General features: G+C 44.7%; 2 protein-coding genes across 6 annotated transcripts in view; one reads left to right on the top strand and one right to left on the bottom strand.

Moving 5' to 3' along the window:
- Positions 1 to 219: 219 nt before the first annotated feature.
- LOC8041199 (ankyrin repeat domain-containing protein 40) lies at positions 220 to 7358 on the bottom strand. The gene is made up of 5 exons (XM_029967538.4): positions 7082 to 7358; positions 5144 to 5292; positions 3792 to 3986; positions 2815 to 2960; positions 220 to 1156 (listed from the first exon to the last, which is right to left on the bottom strand). Exons 1-5 carry the CDS (start codon positions 7210 to 7212, stop codon positions 842 to 844), a joined length of 936 nt encoding a protein of 311 aa, XP_029823398.2. The 5' UTR covers positions 7213 to 7358; the 3' UTR covers positions 220 to 841.
- Positions 7359 to 7529: 171 nt separating this feature from the next.
- Positions 7530 to 24905, top strand: part of LOC8041198 (GATOR complex protein NPRL3) — a 20654-nt gene continuing 3278 nt past the window's right edge. The window contains exons 1-14 of one of the 5 annotated variants that reach the window (XM_029967593.3): positions 7544 to 7770; positions 7919 to 7976; positions 8105 to 8146; positions 10488 to 10656; positions 13329 to 13482; positions 14187 to 14262; positions 15098 to 15206; positions 15314 to 15348; positions 15867 to 16023; positions 17064 to 17170; positions 17988 to 18117; positions 19437 to 19617; positions 20402 to 20570; positions 23466 to 23663. In XM_029967593.3, the coding sequence (XP_029823453.1) occupies positions 7656 to 7770; positions 7919 to 7976; positions 8105 to 8146; positions 10488 to 10656; positions 13329 to 13482; positions 14187 to 14262; positions 15098 to 15206; positions 15314 to 15348; positions 15867 to 16023; positions 17064 to 17170; positions 17988 to 18117; positions 19437 to 19617; positions 20402 to 20570; positions 23466 to 23622 (1659 nt within the window). In that variant the 5' untranslated portion in view covers positions 7544 to 7655 and the 3' untranslated portion in view covers positions 23623 to 23663. Of the gene's footprint in view, positions 7771 to 7918; positions 7977 to 8104; positions 8147 to 10487; positions 10657 to 13328; positions 13483 to 14186; positions 14263 to 15097; positions 15207 to 15313; positions 15349 to 15866; positions 16024 to 17063; positions 17171 to 17987; positions 18118 to 19436; positions 19618 to 20364; positions 20571 to 23465; positions 23664 to 24905 lie in introns of those variants that run through there. The other 4 variants (XM_042286140.1, XM_029967594.4, XM_029967596.2 and 1 more) reach the window with 4 other exon arrangements.

Below are 24905 nucleotides of genomic sequence, written 5' to 3'. Positions count from 1 at the left end.
TTTTCTCGTGCCTTTAAGTTTCGCGAATTTTTCAATTTGCGAAAATTAAGGGCTTGCGAAAATTAAGGGTTTTACAGTATCTACATTGTAGTAAAAGTTTTAAAATTAAACTGACTGTTTTGCAAGAGTATATGTTGGGCAAAGATGCCCTTACAACCTGCATTCATCATGCGCGAGTCATTCTTTTTTAACTCGAAATTAAAGAAAGAATATTAAAGATTTGTAAATTCACTAAATTGGGTATATTTGGCCATTTCCATTGGATTCATTTTATTACAAACTTGTTGTTTACTTACCCTCCCAAGACATCAGAACTTCTGAGGTCACAGTTCATAAATATATAGATTAAACATGGCTTATAAATGAACAGGTGGAACAACCTTCACAAGTTTCGCTGGGGTTTTGTCTAAGCATTATGTTTTGGTAGTGAAAGGCGTGGAAAAACTATTCGATATTCGATTAGAAAATATTCGGCCAAAACCACTATTCGCTTCGAATTCACTTCGAACTCAAAATTCACTATTCTCACAAGACTACACTCGACAGTAAACCAGACCTTTCACTATGTAGTCCTCTCTCAGCTTGGAGCACACTACAATCTCCAATGTTCTACTATTTTTTTACCTTACAAAACATATACATCAGCACTGCCCATGCATTCACAAATGAATCCATTCACTGCCGTATAGGCGGGGTCCATCCATTTTGACATCCAGGGACAACATAATCCTAAGACGATCGCCATTTTCCCAAACAATCCCGAGACTCGTGACACCCAACCAAGTCCAGATGTGAAAGACATAATAAAAAAATGGTCCAGACACGGCATCTAGGGTGGCCTTCAATAGAGGATAGTCCCATTCACGCAGTAAGATGACTTTGCAAACGTGGCACTGGGCTGCACGCTTCCGTTGCCGTTCGGAAGGTAGCCCGGCGGGGAGTTGTAGTGGCCCCCGGACAAGAGTCCGGCCAAGTGCATGACCGGAGTGATGGCGCCGTTAGTGACCGCCGGAATGGTCTGTACGGCGGCCGCAGAGGGCGCCGGCTTAGGCTGTATGTTGTCCAGAACGAGCTCAAGTTCCTGGTAGTCCGACAACCGTTGGACTTCCTTGTCTTTGCGCATGATGGTGTTGGGAAGCTTCCGCAGTTTCCGGACCTGAACACAGAAGTAAATATATAAATAGCACGGCATTAGAAAGAAAAGAATTTCCAAAGGAAGTGCTGCCCTGCGGGTATCACAATTCTTCGAACTAAAATCAGATTTTTGATCGGGAATTTAGGGCCCTAAAAAGCCAAGAGCCGAGTTAGAGTCAAACTTGAACTTCTTTGGCAGAGTCCGGGTAGCTAATTGGCTCTAACTCGCCAAACAAGTACCAAAGTTAGGCTTCATTGTTCGTAGTTTGGCCGTAACCCGGCATCTTTGGGCCTACACTGCCAAACAAGTTCCAGACTTAAGCTTCATTTCTGGTTGTTCAGTTTTTCATGTGGCAACTTTGGACCTAAATTACCTAGCAAGTGTCAGATTTAGGCTTCACTGCCGGTTCTTCGGTTCGTACGAGGCATCTTCTTTGGCTCAAGTCTGGCACTTTGGAAATTATATGCCGAGCCAGAGGAAGTATATTATAACTAATGCTTCAGAGCCAAACCGTATTAGGCCCGAGTAAGGCCTCTAGGATTGCCAAGCTTGTGCCAGGTTGGGCGTATTTCTGGCGCGCTACCTGGGCATGCACACTGTGTTATAAGTACAGCTTGCGTTATAAGTGCAGCATTTTTTTTCTCGTGAACGACGCTAGAGTTTCAGAGAGCTACTGTAGCCTTGAACCACTAAATAAGCTACGCTTCAGAGTAACGACACTTAGTCATATTGTGTCTTAAAATCATGGTTGCCAGTTATCTGAAGCTTTATCTGAAATCACAGGAAACGCTTTTCCGCCCTCCGCAAATGTTCAAACAGTTTGCGACAGAGCAAAACATAATTACTTGACCTGTCTAACACCGAATCTAATGCTGAGGAAGTCACACTTTTGAATAATGACGATCGGCAGTTGCGTCGATCTGCTCTGCATACGAGCCAAAATGGCGGCGCCCACAAAATGTCGGGGAACGGAGTGCCGATACTCGAAGCGCAGCTCATTTAGTGGCTCTACTGTAGCCCATTGCCAGATAAGCCAGTAGCTCTGGTACTTTAAGCTTGGCTTGTTCAGTGCATACTTCAAAGTTTACGGCATCGACACACGTCTCGTTTCTCAAAAGGGAACAGTGCCGTTAAAACTTTGGATGGCTTCAATTTGTAGAGCGAAACCATTCAAAGAATCGCCGTAGCACGCATTACACAATGGACACCTCTGTAGCAATTGGACTCGCAGCTGCAGGAGGACATTTTCGTATGCAACTATTATTCTTCGACGTAAGGCGATAACTTCCGCTTCTGTCCACAGTTCAGGATACGATTTGAAAAGAGAGCATGCAGGTCAAACATTGTGACCGGAGTTATAATTATAAATGGGTATAGGGAAAATTGCAATTCATAACAGCTAGTGTCTTATGAATACAGCTGATTTACCTTTTCCACACACTTAATTACCTTTGAAGCCCGACAAGTTCGGCTGCGATCACAGCACGCTCAAAGCGAAGTTTCCTCGAAACCTCGATCACTCCGTACAAATGGCGGAGACTCAATACGACTAATTTAAGCCTTTGCCAAAAAAACTGTCCTCGTGGCTACTGGAGCAGCTTTCTGACGACGTGGGGCCTTAAAGTGGCCGATGCACAGAACAGGCCGAAAAGAACAATCTGTTAAGGGGGAGAGCCCACCCTCTTCATCTCGGCGCCGAGCTCATCGCAGCACGTGCGCAACAGGTTGGCGAAGGTGAGGTCGGTGCGCGGCAGTTCCACCTCGATGAAGTCTGGATCGTCGAGGTAGGCCACCCTCACCTTTAGCACCAGATCCATCTCCTCCACTGCAAACGCATGCATACCAGAGTTAGGGTCCCTGGTGATTTGCGCTTGGTCACCCTCCAGTGCACCGAAGTTATTTAGAAGCTAAGGATCGTTTGCACACCTGCTACTGCTTACGACCGTGTGCGTTCAAACCTCTTAAAATCTCTTACGGCGTGAACGTGTTAGAGCAATCTGTCGGGCTTGGCGTTTCTGTATAGGCATTATTCCTATTTTCTTTGGGCATCATCGTCTCTTTTTTCTTGGCTCGAAAAACTTATGACGATGTTATAAGCAATCGTCTTTCGTAGACAGTATGTACATTGAATGTCGCAGATACCGCAAAACCTTAGTTCTAGTGAAATACGATTCCAGGGTCGCCTCATAGATGGCAACAGCCTGTCAGTGTTTTCTCATCATAAGAGGTTGCAAGGACTCGGTCGTAAGTAAATGCAAGTGTGCGAACGGGCCTTAAGCATGTATGGCACACACGTGACACCGAGATAAAAGAATGTGCACATTTCACAATCCTGGGTGATTTCTAGTATTTCGGCTGCACTGGACAGACGGATGAATGCTGATGGCCATATACCCAGTGTAACGGGAAGTAACTTGCGCCACCTAGCCTAGAAACTATGAACCAAATGTATGATTCGTACCCTTGCCCTTCCAAGCCAATTCGATTCCCCTGGATCAACCGATTCCAGTGTGGCCGACAGCGAGGAGCACCTTGGAGGACCAATCAGTAAACCAAAGTTTTAGCCCTAGCGGCTGCTATGGAATGCCATAGTACTCTAGCAACATTTGTCTGACCACAGTGACTCCAGCATCCAAGCTGGCATCCACTGCCTTACCCTGCTGTCCACTGGAGTAGTCCGACTGGCCATTGTCCTGGGGGAGTCCGTGCTTTGCTGGCAAGTCGGAATCAGGTCTGATGGTCCGTGAGAGCTCCGATAGATCCACCTTGTAGTCGGACAGTGCTGGATGGCTCAGGAAATGGGGAGTGATGGGCAGTGTCGTCTGGGGCACTACCTCCGCAGGGCCGGTGTCTGCGATCATGGCGTTCCAATGGAACTATGTTAACTCAAGAAAGTAATTCTTGCCAAAAGAAAATTAGCTTTGAACTTTTGTACTATAACTAACTTTTAGCTGCAATTAAATGTACCAGATAATTCACGGCATGATCAACATCAATCGGGAGAGGTCCATATAATTTTCTGAGCGTTCCAATACATGTAGCCACCATGAATACTATATTATAGAGCCATTAACCATATAATTCCAGTATCAATTTTTTTCCTCGCACCATCAAAGATTGGAATAACCTACCCACTGAAATAGTAACTGCAATTCTTTAACCCCCTTCCTGGACTGTGTAAGAAAACGCTTTAACATTGAGTGTACTAACTTTATTTTGCTTGCATGTCTTTTTGTTTGTGTCTTCTATTGATTTGTGACATGGTATGCTATCACAATTTAGATTGTCTGCCATTTTGACCATGTATTTGTTTCTGTATTGTCATTTATGTGCCATTTCCACAACGGTCCTGAACAAAAATCAGTAGTATAAATGAAAAAAATTAAAAAAAGATACAGTTCATGTATGTTATTTGTTTATTGCTGCACCGTATGAACATAAAAACTTGTGTCACCACTCGTCCACTGTCCTTGTAAACAATCACACTGCTCTAAACAGCAGCCAAGATTAAGGAAATTCAGGTACCATCTATCATTCGAAGCATCTCTACACCCAGACCTTGTTTCTTATTATACATACACAATGTAAGATGCACGGTTTACAAAGCAGCCAATAATTATGACACAAAGGCTGTTCTAGTCACAACGGCGGGGCCAGTACCCCTGTATGTAGAGTTTTCGCAACGGATCCTAGCACGGTAAATCGCGCCGTAAAAATCGGTGCCCGCACACAGAAAGCTCGAACTTTCACCGGATGTGCATTTACGTGGTGGATTCCACTTGATGAAATCCTAAGACGTAGTAGCTCCCCTCCTGCGAAGAAATGAGACCGAACAAATTTGCCAGGGTCAATGGCGGACGTGTTCACAGACGACCGAGTTAGCGACGGATTGTGGCAACATCTCCCGATAGGCGCAGCGAGCAGACGGCGCACTCTATCGTCTGCTCGCTGCGCCTCTTTCACTTACGTAGCTAAGCCAGTGCATCGAGCAGACCTGATGACTCTTACCACCAATGAGTGCCCTGATGTCCTCGTTATCCGTAAGCATAGCCGGAGTTTCGCCTTTCAGCGTCGTCAACGTGGGGTCGGCACCCTGGTTCAGCAGGTACCTGACGATTGCCACGTGACCCCTCTTGCAAGCCCAGTGCAAAGGTGTCCTGCATTCAGACCATATGGTAACTTGCTTGAAGGGAGCATTTGGGAGGCCCTCTATACTGGCATTGACAAGGGCTATTGGTTGGTTCTTTATGTCCTGTGGTGTTTCGTTGGGTTAAATGTAGTATTTAGGAACTGTGTCCATGAAGCAATGACGCATATAAAGGCAAGCGCCTTTCTGAACATTGAAGAAACATCACAGGTGCCGTTGACCACGGGTGGAACTCTCCCAACTTCGTACGCCATAACGTCTCCTGGGGGTCAAGAATAGAGCACACCAATTGGTTGGCAGCAATAATGCCTTCTGGGGTCAAGAGCGGTGGACACCAATTGGTTGGCGGTCACAACCATGTAAACGCCACGAGATTCAGTTGAGCCAATGTTACTAGATTAGCTCAGTTGTGGAATTGCCGCAAAGGTGCAGTACCTTGCTCCCTCCCTTCAGTTCGCTTCTCATCGTTTGAAGCGCCGTCTAGAGCTTTGTTTCAAAACTGTGTATTTTATAGAGTACGGTGAAATGCTATATATAGATGCTGGACTTCAAAAGGTATGCGTTTCATATACACTGCCGCTACCATATAGCAGCCATACCCAAAACGATGGCGTGTGCAGGGCAATGGGCAATTGCAAAACTGAGTTGATCCATAGTAACGTTATGTTGAGCTTAGATAACAGATGTGAAGCATACTTATTTCTCTAATTATGCTTCATATGCATATATCTTATTCTAGCTTGCAGATTCATTGCCTTTCAATGACATTCTGCTTTGATTGATTGGAACTTACATCTGCCGCAATGAATGAACGAAGGAACTTCTAAAATGAATAGAGGTTTTACAGACAACAATGTGTACTGTTGATCACGTTACTTATTACACCGTTTTCGTTACGCAGACAATATATCTTTATAAGGGCTGGGCAGTTGAAAGATTAACTTTCCGATTAATCAATTAATGTTTTCATCACTATCATCTTTTTCTGACCGATTAATCGGTTCAGTTTTAAGTAAGAAATTGGGGGGAGGAAGTAAAAATACTTGCTTTACTATTCGGTCCACATTTATGTATTTTAGGAGGCAGCACTGCTGCATTCCACTGTAAAACACTTCAGAATTTCCTATGATTGCAATCCAGGGTGATTATAAGGCTTATTTATGTTGTGAAGATATTTTATTTTTACAATAATCCGCCTTTTCTTTTTAAATCGGGCGTTATCGTTTTCAAATGAGGCTGCGCGTTCCACTATGGCATAGTAAAAGTGAAAAGGAAAAAAAAAAAATTCTTTTGAGACTTTTTTTTCGATATTATGCTTGGAGGTTAATGCAACAGAATGATCGATTAATTAATATATTAAAGTACAGCGATTAATCGGGTTAAAATATTCCATATTTTTTTATCTTAAACTTGCATTCGAGGAAGTGTAATCCTTTCTTCCCTGAATTGGTTTAAGCTTACACCTACACCATACATTAATTTTTATTCATTTTAAGTAGAGGACGGTTAAAAATATACGTCACTTATTAAAAACCTCGAAACCCAAGTTTGTAATCTAACGATTTTATTGGAGACGAATCGAAAAGGTCAATTGAGGTGCCGCCCCTTTCGAGTCGCGGTTGGCTTCGCAGCACTACACGCATACCTCGTGGTGAAAGCCTGCTTCCGAGGGCACGTTGCGATATTTTAGGCGATCTCCACGAATTTCAGTAACGTGCGCCCAGCTCGGAACAGTGTGAAAACATCGTTAACCGCTTGGATCTGATAATATTTGAACAGTTTAAGACAACAACACTCACCATCCGTTGATATCGTGCTGGGAATTGATACGAACATTCCGCTCGACAAGCGTGATAACAGCCTCTTCGTCGCCGTAGCAAGCCGCTTCTCGGAGTTTTTCCTCGAGTATCTTGGCTTTGTTAACTTCCATTACGGGGCCGCGGGTTGCTAAGCTATTCACTGTGATGACAACAAAGCTCGCGTTTCCGAAATTGCCGTCCTTTCAGAGCGATAGACAGCACCACGGATGGGACACGCACAAGCCTACCGTCTACATCGTACCATCGTACCACATATGAGACGTTGTCACTGCGCTTGCAAAACCTAGTCCCACAAGCGGTCTTTACACTAATTTACAATTTGGTAAAATAAATTCGATTTATAGAAGCCTACACGCGGTCTAGTTATGTTATAGCTAGATACTCTGATGTACGCGGGGGCAAATTTAGGATTAAAAACTGCGCATACGAGGAGGTTGTTTTGAGTTGTGTTCCTACGCCGGAACGCATGGGACTATTTTCAAGCACAACTCTGGGAGTCTTGGTGGGGGTTTCCGATGTTGATTGACCAAGTTTGCGGTGTTTGTTTACCGTTATGGATGAAGTAAGCCCGCTGGGCGTTTATTTAGTGAAATCCGGAAGTAAGGGCGACCGACTGCTGTTTCGGTATCCGTATGCCATCGACACAGAAAGTGACACCCACGGAAACAGTAAGTGAACCAATCTCGATTGATGATACCAAATGTAGCACACTGATATTTTGCGCCGTATAAAACAAAAGGGTGCGCCCGTGCAAAAACCTGGCGAAATGTACACTGCCAGTTCTGCTTTTCTAACGTTTTTGTCTCTAATTCGCAGAAAAACGAAGCAACCCGTACGCACTCATTCTCACCGAGGACACCCTGAACACAACCAGGTGTGCGATTGCCGATTGCTGACTTGCAACTTTAAACTACACCTGACAAGTGTATAACATCGTTTTCTAACGGGAAAACTTTGTCGTTTTCCTTCCTCCCCCCTTCTTTTGCACTCGAACTTTTCCAGAAGCCGAACTTGTTCTGAAGTCTCTGACAAAAACTTAGTGCTGTAAGTAGCTGCTACAGCACCCGTGCTTTATTGACTGACTAACTGCACTAGCTGTAGTCACAGGGGCGGGGCAGCTTGCACAAAAGGTCTTTCGTGGGCTTCAAGTGCACCTTGTAGCACTTAATTATTCAACATTAAAAGGAGGAAATACCAAACTGTCAGGACGCGGTGTCACAAGGTTTTCCACCATGAAAGATCTGCAAAACATTTTTCAGCAAGTCTGAAAATCCCCTTTGCCGTACTCTCTCCCCGACCTTCTCTCACTGGTCACGTGAAGGCAGGGACCTATGTGCCGGCTTCTTGCGGATATTTTGTCCACAATGAGGTATAGAATTAACCATGCTCTAAATCACCAGGTGAAGTGGCTAAAGCCAGCACCGTCTTACTCTATTTCACCTTACAACGAACCAGAGCAGGCGCTACGAGCCACGTCGGTAAATTCAGTGCTATGAACTTCTCACGTGACTATGCACCCCTCCCGAAGCTCACATGACGCTCGCACGGTGTTGGATTGGCTTATATTGTGGATGGCTCTTAGCGTCCTCTGCGGTTCTATCGTCGGGTGGAAACACTGATCTCTATGTCTATTTGCTGGACCGCGTTTTCCCGCTCTGCGAATGCGGCCACTGGCGACAATCTTTTTGGTAGAGTTATATTACCTCTAGCCAATGTACAGCTGGTGCAGCCACTATCATCCATCCATGGCAGACAGCGTTGTGGCAAAAATAGCCGTGGGCAATATTTCATTCTTGATTGAAATTGTTTGACGAAACTTATTGTTAAAACCCGGCATGAACGGTAGCCCTATCTTTGAGGACTCTATGAAAGTTTTACGAAATCGCAGCGCCGAGGAAAAGCAGCACAGCACGCATCGAAAGTCTCATCGAATGAAGCATTGAAAGCAGCCACCGGTACGGCGTCTGCTTTCGATGCGAGCTGTGCTGTTTTCCCCCGGTGCTGCGCTTTTGTAGAACTTTCGCCGGGTCCTCAAAGTCGAGGCTACCGTTAACGCCGGGTTTCAAGAACCTGCTTCGTCGAACAACTTCAAGTTAGCATGAAATATCACCCACGGTACAGTGTACTAGATCCACGGCTATTTTATGGCAGCCTGCCACCATAGCGCTGTCCACCATATTACTATGATGTCTAGAGATAATATAACTCTACCAAAAAGATGGCCGACCGTGGCTGCATTCTTGTCCATAGGCGGAGCTGGTCAAACGGAATCCAGCAAATAGACATAGAGATCAGTGGGTGGAAAGCAGTATAGATGACAAGGGCATAGGGCTGGATTTTTTGTGTCGCCTCTGGCGGGTCAATACAAGGCACAAGTAGGACACAAGTGCCGTGTCAGCATTCGGCCTAATCTCGTGTCCTCGTTGAATAAACATGAGTTCCTGCTGAATGCTGGTGCAGCACTCGTGTTCAATTATGTGCCGTGTGCTGGCCTCGGTTAGGTGCCTACCAAAGGATGGATGGATGGATGCAAATGGTTGTACCTTTTATCGCAAGCTTGCACCACCTAGCAGGGTGGTGCAAGCCCGCTGTTGCCGGAGAGGAAAACAGAGGATGGCGAGGAGGAAATACTGGGTGTGTCTGAGCACGATTTGGGCTTAAGAAAAAGTGTATAAATGAACTAACGAATGGAGTGCATTGAAACTTTTCACGAAGGTGTCTTCAGGTGGTGCATTTATCCTACCTAAGTGCAGGCTTCAGGGAAAAAATTTAAGCTTAAAAAAAACTTACTTTTTTTTTTCTATGCACAGGGAGAAAAATGGCAAAAACCGTCAGGTCGTGACACTGCTATTCACAGATGGCTATCACACACGCTCGAATTTGCTACTTCTGCTTTTGGGTATTCATCTCTTCAATAAGCTTTCACGTTTTTGTTTTATGTTGTGCCATCTGTAAGTAGGAACATCAAACAGAAGTAGCAGTATCAAGCAGACAGTTTTTGCCGTTTTCCTTTTTGTCCTTAGGAAAAAAACAGGTGTTTTGGCGCTTAACTTTTTGCTCTGAAACCTACATATATTAAATTTGGGTATGAAAAATGCACCACCTAAAGACACCTTCGTGAGAATTTTCATTGCCCTCAGTTCATTGCTTTATTTATAAAAAAATATTTTATGCCCGAATAGCGTTTTGAGACACCCTGTATCGTGAAAAAGGGGGAGGCCAAACATTAAATGTAAACAAACCGTATGCATTTCTTCTTTCCACAACCAACATGCACGTGAGACGTTTCTCCCGCCCCTGCATTTAATTTAGTCTGTGCCGCGAATGGAGTTTCTGCTGGAAGCATTCGGTCACCCCTAAAGCGCTCCCTCCACTGGGGACACAGGATCTCGGACAAGGCGCTGTCCAACCTGTTTGCCACCAAGAGTGAACTCTGTAACCGCAAGTTTGAGCTCAAGGTGAACGACGTGCGGTTCGTGGGGCACCCCGTGCAGCTCTGTTCCAAGCGGGAGACGTCGACCTTCCTCATGTTCAACGTCGTCTTTGCTCTCAAGGTGTGTGGGGCTGGTCCCAAAATTCGACTGAAAGGGAAAATGGGGGAAAACCCAGAAGGAAGGAAAGTAAAGCCAGGAAACTCGGCTAGGGAAAGATAGGAGTAGTTAAAGGGCAACTCCGCTCAATTCTGAAAATATTGGGGTTATGAGTGATTTCACGCAGAGAAGTACTAATGAAAGGCTTGTCTTTTGCTTAACGAAAAATGTTATATATTTTGTGAAATCTTACTTTAACATAAGCAGAAACCAAAACTTTGGCTCTATTGCGCAACATATGCCTCAGGCCGCCAAAAACATGGCTACCATGTGGTACGAGTGGTCACGTGATCCTCTACGTGACGGCACGCGGGATTGGGGCGGGCCACTGTTGGGGTGGGCATGTGCAAGGTGCAAGGGTTTTTTGGACCGCAGTCTTCATCATGTTTCGGTGTCTACAATATCCGACGACGTTTGCACAACTGCAGCATCAGTCTGCGCATGTAGTGTAAACGAATCTCCAAGAGACAGTAATCACAAACTGCGAAACAGCAACGGCAATTGTGACGCGAAAGGTGGTGGTAACGGTGGGACTGCCGGACGGCTCTCAACGACTGAGAAGCGCCCTGCGCAGGCACGTTGCGCCAATCATCTGAACACCGCTGAGGGCCACGAGGAGATGCTGCTGACGTCACCCGTTACGCTTACCCGGAAAAGTAAAAACGAACAAAAAGTAGCTGTGTTGATGATGTTTAGTTCAAAGTTGGCTACTTCAACATTGTAGCCTTGACTAGGCTGTTGATTGCACCTTAACCCGCCTGCTAGAGTCAGCCGATTTCGACAACTTGGTGGGTTCCAAGGTCTGCTGGGCTGTTCAAGAAATATTTCGACAGAACTGCCGTAATATCTTGAGATACAGCCCACCTGAAAGCGAGAGCAAATCGTGTGAAAATATGGAGTAAGCTGTCTTTTGGTGTGCAATCGACAAAAGTTGGCAAAAAATGCTCGTTTTTTTATTTTGTGATTTGCGAAATTTGGGATTGCGGGGAGGGCCGATGAACCCAAAACGACTGTCCTTCCTAGTCAGCAATGTTCATGTTTCTCCTGTCGTGGCTAAGTAACGCCATTTCTGCCGAGGTCGCCATCGACCGGGGCCCTGCAATCACTAGAAGTGGGTTATCTTTCGGTGTTTCTGAAAAATAGCAAATCCTACCAAAAATGGGGGTGGGTTATCCTTCGGGGGATGCGGCATCTCTCAGGACATTACTGTAGCTCGTAATATTTGATGTGCGGTCTTCTTAGGTGATACCGAAAAAGATTGCATTGATTTTTTCAAGAAGAGAATTGAAGTGGAGTTGCCCTTTAAAGGGAAGCTGAAGTGGTTCTGTATTTGGAGAAGAACACCTAAATCATCTTCATTTGGCCTCCATGATCATGAATATCGAGATTATTTTCAATTTGGTGCACGGACGCTGCAGAAATTAATTTCAAAGTACCGCCGAAGCCCCTCCTTTCGGGGACATGACGTCATATTTGGAGATTTCGAAATCTCCACTTGTGCATTTTCAGCGCCTATCGAAGCTATGCATGCGCACTCTTGCTATTTTCAAGAAGGTCAGAAAAAAACGTCACGACTAGTGTCAGTGCGGGGGATATACCTGGCAAGCTTGCGATCGCACGCACTGCCCAGACGAGCGACACGCGCTTTGCAGCCTAAAGATCTTAATATGACGACACGACTGGTTCGAGGTTTTTCATGTTTTCTCACGTTTAGTCACATCCTCGGGGAAAATGAATGTGATATTTAGATTTATGGAATAAAAATATGCGAGAATTCACACCATCTCGGTTTTTTCAAGTAGTGTTTCAGCTTCCGTTTAAGGAATGTTTGGGAAAGATTGAAGTATAGTGGGGGACTATATTACATGAGTGTAGGAAAATTTTATTGTTAGGGAATGACTGGAGTACAGTTGGGGAGACGAACGATACGATTGAATTTTAGGTAGTTCTTTTTGTTTAGCATTTTGTTTTTGGTAGTAACACGACAATCACTTACTGACGTTTATTTATAGTGTCTTTCCTCCAATGAATGTGCTGCTTTTTACCTTCCCTTGCTTAAATTTGTTTAGTAGAATTGTCGTATGATGTTTTGGGGAATCGTTATTATATAACTATTTCGAGCTGCTGAACTTTAGGGGTCAGGGGCTTCGTCAGGTCTTTATCTTCGTCCCCTATGCAACACACCAGGAAAAAAAAACAAAAAAACGTTGGGGGAAATATTTTTGCTTGCTTTCAGGACTGTAACAACAGTTGATCCGGTGCATATGTTCTGAAACCGGGCATTTAGGAGCCCAGGGGCTTCCCAGGGTAGCCTTATGGGTTTCCCCAAGCTCCCAAACTGCCTCGACCACCCCTCCCCTAAGCAAAATGTATTTCCAGTTAAGCACTATTTTAGTGGGTCTGCTGAGCCACTTATTGGTGCGTAACTGTGAGCCTAACACTTCCCAGCATGCCCATTATTGTTCGCAAGGCCTGCAGGCTTCTGTACCGCTGTTTTCGACGAGTGCTGAGGCAGGGAGGAGTTCTCCAGTTGCCATTCGAGGCAGATGCGGGTTCCTCAATACCTTGAAGTTTCAGAACTCCTGATGCGGCGCGTGGTTACTGATGTTTTGTTTTTCAACGCTTGTGTTTCCAAGGCCAATGCGAGTCATGACATCGTCAACTTCTACCACGACTTTACGCACAAGGTTGCCATCGCGCTGTCATCGGAAGAGAGCCGCTGTAACTACCTGAGTGGCGAGCTCAAAAGCATGCTCCAAGCACACGACGACACCGTGGCCATGCCCGAGGGTTAGCACACCTTTGATTTTTCTCATATTTATTTTCAGACCGATGTGCTGCTGTGTATTCAGCATGCATCGAGTGCAAAATAGTTTATGTACCACTTTTGTCTATAATTTTTAGGTCTTGCAACATTCAATTAAGGTAAATAAATTTCAGGTTTAGAGTAATTTGTTTTCTTTGTCTCTCTAGTTAGAACTAAGAACATTGTTACTAGAAGAAGCTATTAAGCTGTACTGTTAGAATTGGAGAAAAGGTGGTAATGTTAGGGATAATTTTTTTTTTTGTAGTAATTCACAGACTGTCTTAGTCTAGACATGTAGGTTGGTGTTCATTAGTACAATTTTCATTTCTATTGTAGTACTGAACGGATGTTAACTTTTGTGTGCTAGTCTTCTATACACTACATTAATGTGAAATAAAACTTTCTGCACGTAATATGACATGGTAGTATTTCTTGCATAGATCTTTGGGAGGAGTATAATAATAAAATTGTCTTAGCTTCCCTTGGAATCAATTCCACTGGTTTAATATTCTGGGGTGCATTTTCTTGCCGCTTTGTAAGAAAGAAATCACCATTTCTAATTAAAAGCTGTTAGTGTTGCTTCTTTGATGTCAGCATGCATTTTTAAGTAAAGCCCATGTGGTAAATACGATTGTTTTGATGTAAATATGATCTTGCGCATCTTTTGTTTGACTTCTGCGGACTTCAGACAGTGAAGAATCTCCGTACTACCTCATCCTCAAGCGAAGTCAATTGGCCAGAGACCTGCAAAGAGCCTACAATGAGTAAGTTCCCACCTTGCACTTTTCAATTTTGTCCCTCTTTGCATGAAATATACAAACTTGCATATTATTAACCTTTTGAAATTTGAAGGAACATCTGCTAGAGTGTGAAATGTATAGTAATCACCTACTTTAATAGCTTTTTGAAGTATTATGTTGTGTGACAGAATTCTTTTAGAAAGCTTTTTTCAGAGGTTCCAAGGCGTTTATTTTTACTCCTCTGCAAAGATTTTAAACCGCACCACTAGCGAAGCATCACATCCATGTTTCTTCACCGCTTTCAAGACGAGCTTGTTGCGAATGCCTAAAAGTTTGGTACTGGTAGAATGTACCTTGCATTTTTTGTCCATCTGTTATTCTCAGCTTTAACCAGACTGGGCGGACATGAGGACCGTTAAATTATTACTAAATTTAAAAGCTGCTGTATAACGTATTAGTATCAACTGAATCTCATATTGCTACGTCCATGTACGAGATGGAACGCTTATCTGTACTTATAAAATACTTGCGTTTAATCTTGCCCTGAGTGTAGATAAAGAAAACGGCATGATTTTTGAGTGTCAGTTTTTCAAGTGTTTGACGCCCAATAGTTTTAGGTGGAACGTTTGAGATACCAAAAATAAAGAGCCCAGCGTGGTCTTGCCGACTCACTACTCCCGTGGTAGCCAGCTGTTACGCTGACACTTCTACGCTCGCTGCTGTTTTTTCGACTCCCATTCTTTCCTTTGTTCCTGGCGCAAGCTCGCAATCAGTGGCTAGAGTGCTTTTCATGCTTCATCTCTTGTAGTGTGCGCGATGGGAAGTCGGTGACAGATATCCTTTTGCCGCCGCGTTCCAGATTGCACAGCAGCGGTTCCGTGCACCTGCGGATAAACAGGTGGATCAACGTGTCCTTCTGCCTTCCGCACAAGGTCCACAGGTTGAGGCTCACCAGAAATTCTCTAAAGGTGGACTTCTGGTTTCTGTACAAGTTAGACTTCTTTCCGTTTGTGGAAGGTGTTCAACTTAACGTTGTCACATTGATTTTTTTTTTGTTCTTTTTTGTCTTAAACAGGCAGAAGCCATCCAAAAGTGCCTCATGCAGCTCAGGTGGTGTCCCCTGTCTTTCAAATACTGCTGGGTTAAAAAAAAAGTGACCAGAATTTTTTTTTTTCCAGTTTTTTTCTTTTATTAGCTGCGAAAAAACTAGCAAATTCAAGGAATTTATCTGCTTACAAGTGCAGTAAGAACCCTGGCTAAAAATGCAGACAGCTACATTTTTGGTGAACATGTTTTCCTACTTTTAGGGAATTGGTGCCTTTTTAAATAACTACATTGCAAAGGAAATATGGGAAAACATGTTTGCTTTATTGTTTTTACACTGCAAAGAAAAAAAAATGTCAACAAACTGGGAGAGGAGAGGAAGCACCGTAGGAAGAAAAATAGGGAAAACTGGGATGGCCAGGGCATTTTGATTCCCTTTTCCTTTCAAAGAGAAGTCAAGGGAGCTGGGTCATATGTTGAAAAGGGAGCCGTGGCACACGTCACGGCCTTTCAGTAGGGTTTTGATGACGCGCACCGTCCTAAAACTGGACGTCAACTTGGGCTTGCCTGTCTTCCACATCAAGGCCGTACCACACCCTCCTGCTGCTTGTGGATCCACGAGAACTTGCCGACTCGCTGCCCAACGACTCGTCTTCTGCTCTGGTACGGCTCATCTTTACAGCCAGCCCGATGCGGAGCCTTGTCCAGCTGGCCGCAGACACGGACCTTTCCCTCAAGCAGGCATGTCTCTTTCTTGGGGGCTCCACCCCTCCTCTGTTCGGTGCTCTCGCGTTTTAGCGCAGACTCGCATTCTTACGGAAGCCAACTCAGACTTTGTGTCGCGCCACTACTTGACGCCGTGTTGTCACGTGTCCATGTCGCGTCATGTCAGGTCGCGTGACACCACATGTAATGAATTGGATAAAAATTTAAAAAAAACAAAAATATCAAGAAAAGTGAATGTTTCTCGGGCATTGCAATTCTGATTCAAAAGTTTGATCGAAAGATCAAAATGCAGCCACTAGTTTTTTGTTGTTTTTGTTTACGTACTCCAGCCGGCAGTCTTCCACTTGCCGGGTTATTTCCACGTTTTAGATGGGGTGGTCAGAAATGTGGCTACCGAGTATTTTTTTCTGAAGGGATGGGGGTCACCGAGAACACGGGGTAATGAGGAAACCAGTGGGGAAAAATGGGAAAAAACAGGGAAATCAGCACACAAGTTGGGAAAACCAGTGGGACAAAATGAAAGAAAGAGCGAAGCCTGCAGGAAAGCACTGAAATCGGCAGTGAGAACGAGTGAAGTGGACAGAACACAGAGAACTTACATTTATCACCTAGTTTCAGTAAATCTGGAAGAATGTAAGTTGTTGCATAATCTGACCAAACTGTTGCCTGCACCAAAACAAAAAAAGTTAATTGCAATTCTCTTGCTGCATGCACCTTCTAAGATACAAGCAATGGAGGGGTAGGCACTGCTCTCCAAATGCAGCGATGCAATGCAAATGTCGATGAACTCTAAGTATGAACACCACCTGTTTCCCTTATGGCTTTATTTGTTTGGCCCGAGAAAAAGCCTTCATGCCGGCTCGATCGTGACAGTCGTGATGAGGAACTCCTCTTAACACAATAAAAACAGCACATAAAAGGACTGGACAAAGAGAAGGAACGTAAAACAAACAGGTGCTGACTCAGAACTGATGCTTATTAATGAAAGAGAAAAATGAGAAAACATGTGGTGAAATAAAGCAAGGTTTTCGTTCCTTGGCATCTGTTCTCTTCAGGTGTTCCAGTTGGCAGCACATCTGGTGTACTGGGCCAAGGCGACCATCATCTATCCGTTGTGCGAGAGCAACTGCTATGTCCTCGCTCCCAATGCGCCCACCGACACGTAAGGCCCGCTCCCATCTCGTGTCCATCAATAGAGCAATGTCGCTATCCAGAGTGGCACCGGTGATCTTCGATTACACGCTAGGTGGTGCAAGCTGCCCCCCGATTTAAAGGGTTCTTATGTGTCCATCTATCAATGCATTCAGGCAGCTTGAGTGATGATGGTGTTTTGCTGTGATTTTACTATGTGGTTACGTTACGGTGAGGACACAAGCAAGGTGCCCATTTCGCGTTGATATCCTGCTGACGGTCACAACGGCAAGCAACAAGAGCAAATTGCTTGGCTCATTTCAGCATGGCCTTTGGTGTTTTGTTGGGCATTGGGTTGGAGAACACCTCCGCAAGAAGCCAGGTGAACTTGTGCCGCGGTGCCTCGCCACAATATGCTTGCTAGTTCTCCGACCTCTCGTTGGCGGCTGGGTTTTGAGAACAATAGGTACCAGCCTACAGAAAGCCGATGGTTCATGGAAGTTGTCAGTTAAAACTGGTACAGACAGGAAGTTTACGATATCTGTTGGAGGCGACCACGGTCTTCATAAGGCGTACCATGTGTATTAGGGATCCGTGGCATACCTACCTCACAGTTGCCTGAGCACAAAATGCAAACTTGCCATTCGAACAGTTTCTCGTCAGTGGCTGGTTTTTGAGAACAGTAGATACCACTCTACAGGAAACTGACGATTTTCAGAGGTGATTAGTGACAACTGCTACAGAGTTCACGATATTCGCTGGAGACGAGCGCGGTCTTTGTAAGGCATATGCCACGTGTCTGGGATTTGCGGTGTGTGTGACTTAGTGATGGCCGGATGTGGGCGCAGCAACTCTCCGGTCCACGAGCGCTTTGCCGAGATGTTCCCTGGCGTGTCGCTGCCGGCGTTCATGTCCAAGTTCTCTCTGCCGACCACCCTCTCGCAGCTCAACGACCCCATGGACCTCAAGAACGAGAGAGTGAGTAGAGTGGGTCACCCACCATGGGTGACCACCACGGGTCACCCAACTCTCTTAGGGGTCACGTGCGGACCCCCCTTTTGAATGTGTTTACTGTAAACAACTTAATTTTTGTGATTCGAATAGTGTAAGAAAAAGCTGGTCTCATGTACATATTACGCCACGGTAAAGAATGCATAGCACACCGCTGCAAGTCGCAAACTTTAGTTCCCCTCGAAATAATCCCGATACCCACACCTTAAAAATTCCCAAAAAATATTGAGCCCTTGAAAGTAATGTTGCTTACAGTATCGCACAATGTGTTGCAAGCATCAAGGAACTGATGTTGCTGTAAATCTGAGAAATTTTAAGTTGTCAGTCCTGCTGTGTACAAATCACAATGGTTGTCTTCCGCAGCCTGCAGTTGGGCCCACATCTGTGCGCTTTCCATGAGAAAATATGTAGAAAAAATTCACTCACAGCTAGAACTCGGCAAGAGAACACTGAGGCTCTTGAGAGCTCTCATACCTGCGAAGATGTTTGGTCAACCCGCTTTACCGCCCATACCCATCTGCGGTGGGTACGGGCATCTGCTGTTCAAGTGTACGCGGTTCGCTGGGAACGGGCTGTGGTCTGTCCTGTACTCCACGTGTACAGAGCATGTCCGGGCGGTATTGGGATGTAAAAAAACTAGCGTAAATAAACCAATGAATCGGGTGCAGTGAAACTCTTCACAAAGCTGTCTTTAGGGCTTGATTATATTGCGCCCATATTTCATGAGCGTGGGTTTTAGAAAAAGAATGCCAGCCTAAAAGAAAATCCTGTCTTTCCCGATGCACGGAGAAAAAACAAACGATAAAAACTGTCCGGTCGAAGCTGGTACTCATGGGTCGCACGAAACAAAACAAATGCGTGAAAACTTCCTTAAGACGAGCACCTGAAAGCGAATCCAGCCGATCCGAGTGTGTGTCGCAGCATTTGTGAGTAGTGGTGTCGACCGGAAGGTTTCCACCGTTTTCTTGCCTCGGAATGGACAAAGCAAGATCTTTTAGGCTTTTTTTTCTTTTTTTTCCTCTGAAACCCACATTTAGGAAATTTGAATACTATGAGTATTCGAATTCCACGCTCGAATCAGAGGTGAGTGAATTTCACTCACCTCTGTGAAAAGTCGCAACACACTCCGTGCGTCGGTTTATTTACGCAAAAATTTTTTTCATGCCCGAATCGTGCTTGGAAACACGCTGTAGACAAAGTTCCGTAATTTTTAGACTCTCGTTCCTCACACCTCGGTGATCGAAGAAGTTCCAGCGCGGTCCTTTGTGGCCTTTCCACTCTTTTAGAAGCAGCTCCTCCAGATCCTGGTGTGGATGCTTCAGGAGCGAGTGCTGATGCAGTTGCACACGTACGTGTACCTGGTGCCCACGGAGCAGCCGCACGGATTCCTGGGCTCACGGCCGTTTCTGGCCGACCCCCACGCGGCTCAGCGGCCGGCCACGAGCCAGTCGGACTTCAGTGGCTCCGGTGAGCGGAAGCAACCGCATGTGTCGCCTCCTCCCAGCCGAATAGAGTGCAACGCGCCTATTAGCGGACATTGAAGTTTTGTAGACTGTTTTTTTTTAGGGGGAGCTTTGTTATAAGTGGACTAGCATTTACACGTAAGCCTGCTTGAAATTTGTCACCTCTTCCATATGTGTTTTTTTATAAGTGGAACTGTTGTGGGTGGGCCGCACGGGATGCACTGCATGAGGAACCCGTGCACCATTGCCATTGGGCAACGAGTTTACACCCGAGGAGTTTTCTTTTTTTACACTGCCCATACAGAACCAAGTGTGGTGTAAATCTAGATGTACTTCCAAGTCGTCAGAATTAGGTCAATACTATTCTGTTAAGGTACTTTCGGTGTTAAAACGAGAAAGGAAGCTTAAAATGCAGTAAACATATGAGTAAAACTAGCCCAATCTTGTGTGTGTCTCTCGTGTGCTTCATCTTTCTAATTTGTAATTAATGTCCTTGTCTCAAACAGTGTGCAGATGCTGTTTTTGCCAATCTTCCTTTGGTGTTGTGCCGTTATCACAGCACGGCTTCCGTTGAGATAGGAGCCCAGTGTTGCGTGGCAGTTGCTGCTTTAACTTCACAAAAACCACTTGAAAAGTGTGTTGTACAAATTGCAAAGCAATATGCATCTAGGATTAGGTATACAAATGTAAAGGTGCAGTTTTGGACCAGTTGCAATGAACCAATAGAGATTTTTATTAATATTATTTGGAGGCCCAGGTAGCGACTGACGTTCAGGGATTGGGTGCAGTGCCCAGCGAGGACTCGATGGTGGGCAGCCCGAGCCAATCCAGCCAGTCGTCGAAGTGCGCCTCGGACGAGGACCTGTCGCCCGCCGACCCCCTCTCATGGGAGGAGCAGGAGGCGGTCAACAGGATACCCGCCTACCGAAACCTCGAGGATCGGCAGCTGTTTGTCAGGTGGGTCGCAGGGTAGTCCCTGGGCAGTGCTTAAAAAGACTGACGTAAAATTCCGGAGCCTCTAATTGAGTTGCACTTCAGAATGACGACATTCGAGCCATCTCGGTGCCTGAAATCCTTGTTGCGAGTTCTCCGAAGCTTGATCCGAGATCGCGGCAGTTGCTCTTCCGTCCTCCAGAAACGTTTGAAACGGTCCACGACAGAGCAAGCACGATATCGCCAAAGCTTCCCGATGCCGCAATTAAGGGGCAGCACGGCTTCTAGAGCTTTGTTTATATAACTTGGGATTCAATTCAAATGAAATTTACATAGCTTATCTGCTTTTACAATCTGACTAAAATTATGTACTACTGGGTCTTGATGTAGCCTAACTAGCTTTGTAAATATTAAAAGTTTCATTTGCAATGATCATGGGAACGATTAAGACAACTTAAAATACTAATATTAAAAATATCTATATATCTATATCTAGGTAAACTTAAAGGTTTGTAGAATCCAATAAGCTATAAGCGAAAGCTCTAGGATAAATCAGTTGTTAGTCCAGCGGTGTGAATGGTCTTTTCTTTATGTGTATGTTTTTTCTTGTTCAGCTGGCCTTAAGTGAACTATGAACCAACTAGCTCAGCTCAAGCCTGTTACAGATTACCTCTAGGATAAACTAGAAGTTTTTTTAATGGCAGTTTTGAATTTAACAGTTTAAAAATGATTTTATGCGGGAAGTACAGAAAGGCATCTAAAAAAAACCTGATGCTATATTTAACATATTTGTACTCATAATTGGACACCTCACACATACACTTACTGAAGAAAGAAAAAATGACGAAGATTGTTCAAGTCGAGATACAGCTTTCATAGAATGGCAAAGTGGGTAAATATTTCCTCCTGAAATAATAGCAAAAAAATATGTGCAGATGCATTCTATTGTATTTTCAAGTCAATTATTAAAGATAAAAGAGACCTATTTCACAAAAGACATCAGGACAAGATGATAAGTGCCTGTCGACCTTCAAAAACACAATTTAAAAAATGTGTCTCTTTAGCATTTTTTGCCTCCCAGAGCAGTGTTTCCCCTTAAAAAAACCCTTAAAAGAAAAAAAAAAAGATTTCTTTTTTTAACAGTCTGGTTGGGACATGCGTGTCAAAAAATAAATTCTATGCAAAAAAAATTTTTTGAGACCAATATTGACGACGCGAGACACAATTTAGTGGGCAATCGCCTCCTTGCCACTTGTTTTCTCTCGGCATTTCGGGTGCGTCGAGGAGAGGTGGGTCGGCTTCGCCTTCACAACCAAGATGGTCATTCCGGAATGACCCTTGACGTCATGAACTTTGCGCGCAGAATTTCAAATAATTCTCGCCGGCAATATTGCTCTAAAAGATTTTTTTTTTGCGTAAAATTAAATTTTTTTACACGCGTGTTCCAACCAGATTGCTTAAAAACACTTTTTATTTTTTTATTTTCAGGGGCCCTTTAACACCCTGTACATTGGTTGTTTCACCATGGCGACAGTGATCGACAATTAAAAATCTCGACAACCAATGCTTTGTGTGATAGAGGACTCAGTTTAAACCCAAGTTTGGTACTTATCAAGAGTTGAGCAGCATTAACGGGATAACATAAATGAGCAGGCTTTGCCCATTGAAAATTACACCGTTTCTCAAGATATGTGGGTGGTCTGTGGGAACTTGGTGACACCAGGGCCGGTTTTCTCGAAGCGATGGTAAACCCATTTTGGTAAACCACGGTGCCTAGGAAGGAAAAAGTACCTAGGTACTGTAATAAACGGCTGGATATAGAACAACAATAATTATTTTTGATTGGGCAATAAGATGCGCCATCTATCTGTAAAACAAGCCAGTCATTTTGTTTATTCTCTTTTTCCGCTGTTTGTTATCGATCTAGTATGGTATTTTAAATCAAAATATAGTAATGTTGTACTTGAAGACCAATTTATTTGCTTCCGATGGTACGAAGAAATTTTAGCTACTATGCCATAGTTTCTCGACGAATATTCGAAAGTCTAAAAAACATATCCTTAAATATGTTTCGCCATAAACAACGCATAACTTTCCCGTGTTCCTTCCAGTCTGGCAACGTCGGTGCTGTATATAGTCTCGTTTTTGTTACATGCAACGCACGTTTCTGCGATTCCTGCTGATCTCAACTGTTTGCCCTGTCTTCCATTTGCCCAACCGATCCACCGGTGACGAAAAGCTAAGCTTCTCGTCACCGTTGAATCGCTGACCACCGGGGATATGTAGAAACCTCAATGCTGTCGGCATACTCTCGGCGCACTGCGAACAAAAAAGAAAAAAAAAGCAGTACAATGTCCCAGCTGTTCACCAGGAACAAAGATTTTATCGTGGATAACCCCCTTTCTCCGCAAAGTAATCGCTGCTCACGAGTTGGCATACATAGTGTAACAAATTAAACGTGTTAGAATAAATATACACCAACACTCGTTCGCAAAACATTTTTTTACTCACCATAAAAACACTTGCAAGGCTTATGTACCGTCATATGTCTTGGATCCCGGACTGCTGAAGAGTGATGCGTTCGCGGAATGCTGCCGTCGGTTAGTTTAGTAGTCCCTCTTAACTACCGCTTTGCTTGAAGTGCTAATAGGTTGATGGTGCATCATTAATATAACAGCCGGATCGAAATGAATGTTCAGCAGTACCAAGCAGAATTATTACCCCTCGTTGAGCGACGCCACGGCCATTTTGCTTCTAGGTACTGCTCCTCCCTCGGCGCCCCTGCTCTCCAAGTCACGTGACCTAGAATTCCCCTTTCTAGGGACAATAGTTAACTTCAAACCACGGTTCGCGTTCGAGAAAATGGGCCCAGGGGTATTCTGAAGGGACACCACCATTCATTCCTCCTTTGTGACGCAGGTTGTGCCCGATGTTCAGGGGAAAACACCATCTTGAAGAGATTATGTACGAAGAGAATGTGAGGCGCTCTCATTTGCTGGCCCTCCTGGACAAGTTTAGGGAAGTGCTGTTCACGGTGCAGCATGAGGATCCGACTGTGGCCATTTTCTACAGCTGAATGGGGACTGCCATCTGTGGCAGGACAAGATGCAAGAAGTGGTACGCCTGCCTCCCGTTCTTCCTTAGTTGGCTTAGTTTGGGGAAGCTTCTTCCCAGCTGGGGAAATAATGGGGAAGAGGCAACTGGAGAAGCCATTTTCCACTGTGCAGTTCTTTTGTGTGGAATCAATAGGGGAGAGGCAACTTGGGAAGATGTCTTCTTTGTTGCAGACTAATAGGGAAGAAGCAGCTGTATTAAAGAAATAATGGGGAAGAGGCGACTAAGGAAGCGGTTTTCCTTTGTAAAATAATTACGAATAATTAGGGAAATGGTGGGAAAGTGGCATTTGGGGAAGCCGTTCCCCGCTACAAAATAATGATTGTCATAATTTATTGATCCTTGAGGGCCTGTGTGGGCACTACATAAGAGAGAAAGAAATTAGTACATATCGAGATGTATGGAGATGCTGCACGCCGTTGGGCGTGCAATATTGTAATTCTTGCTCACTCCCTCGTGTCACTCAGCCGGTGCTGAAAGTTATGGTGTGCAAAATTTTCTTTCCTATTCTAGACATGTTGAGCCTTTCTGGGGAAGCACTGCCGTTCTACCGTGGACTAACCTACCTAGTCGAAAGGTCGTGCCTGCCTGGGCAAGAGTACGGCTCAGAGCCGAAGAGGATAAAATGGGTGAAGTGGTGCAGAAGGAACAGAGCGGCTCTGGTCGGGGCATACTAGGCGGCCCAACACGTTGCGTCAGCTGCATTGGGTGGCAGTTCTTGGACATAACGACGGGGAGGGCAAATGCTACAAATAGGGAACTAGTATGCTTCGTTTCACCTTAAGTCCAGACGTGTCCGACGCTATGAGCTGATGGGACCAATCAGACAGCGTCAAAAGGGCACCGTCATGGTGTTCGTCATGTTTTTGTACGCGTTCTGTAAAATAATAATTCCACGATATCCCAATCATAAACAAAAAGGCCCAGTGACTTCCGCTTTTGACACTGCTTGAATGATCCCATAAGCTCAAAGCGTCGGGTGCATCTGTACTGAAGCTGAAACGAAGTATAATGCACTCCCATGGGACATCCACAGGACCGGCGTGCGTGAACTTAGCAGCAGTGAGAAGGAGTAAAGCGAAAACATGTTGCCACGTTTCTATGGCAACAGGACGGTATCTTACCCGTTTGGAAACAATAGGGAGAAAGCTGTTTCCCAATGGGAAAAATAACAGGGAAGAGGTTAGTTTGGGAAAGTTGCTTCCCACATAGAAAAACAACTGTTCAGAAGTTTTTTTGTTTTTT

Source organism: Ixodes scapularis, unplaced genomic scaffold (genome assembly GCF_016920785.2).
Source record: "Ixodes scapularis isolate PalLabHiFi unplaced genomic scaffold, ASM1692078v2 PGA_scaffold6__148_contigs__length_123643588, whole genome shotgun sequence".
NCBI lineage: Eukaryota > Metazoa > Arthropoda > Arachnida > Ixodida > Ixodidae > Ixodes > Ixodes scapularis.
Note: the sequence above shows the minus strand (reverse complement) of the source record. Positions and strands in the feature narration are given on the sequence as shown.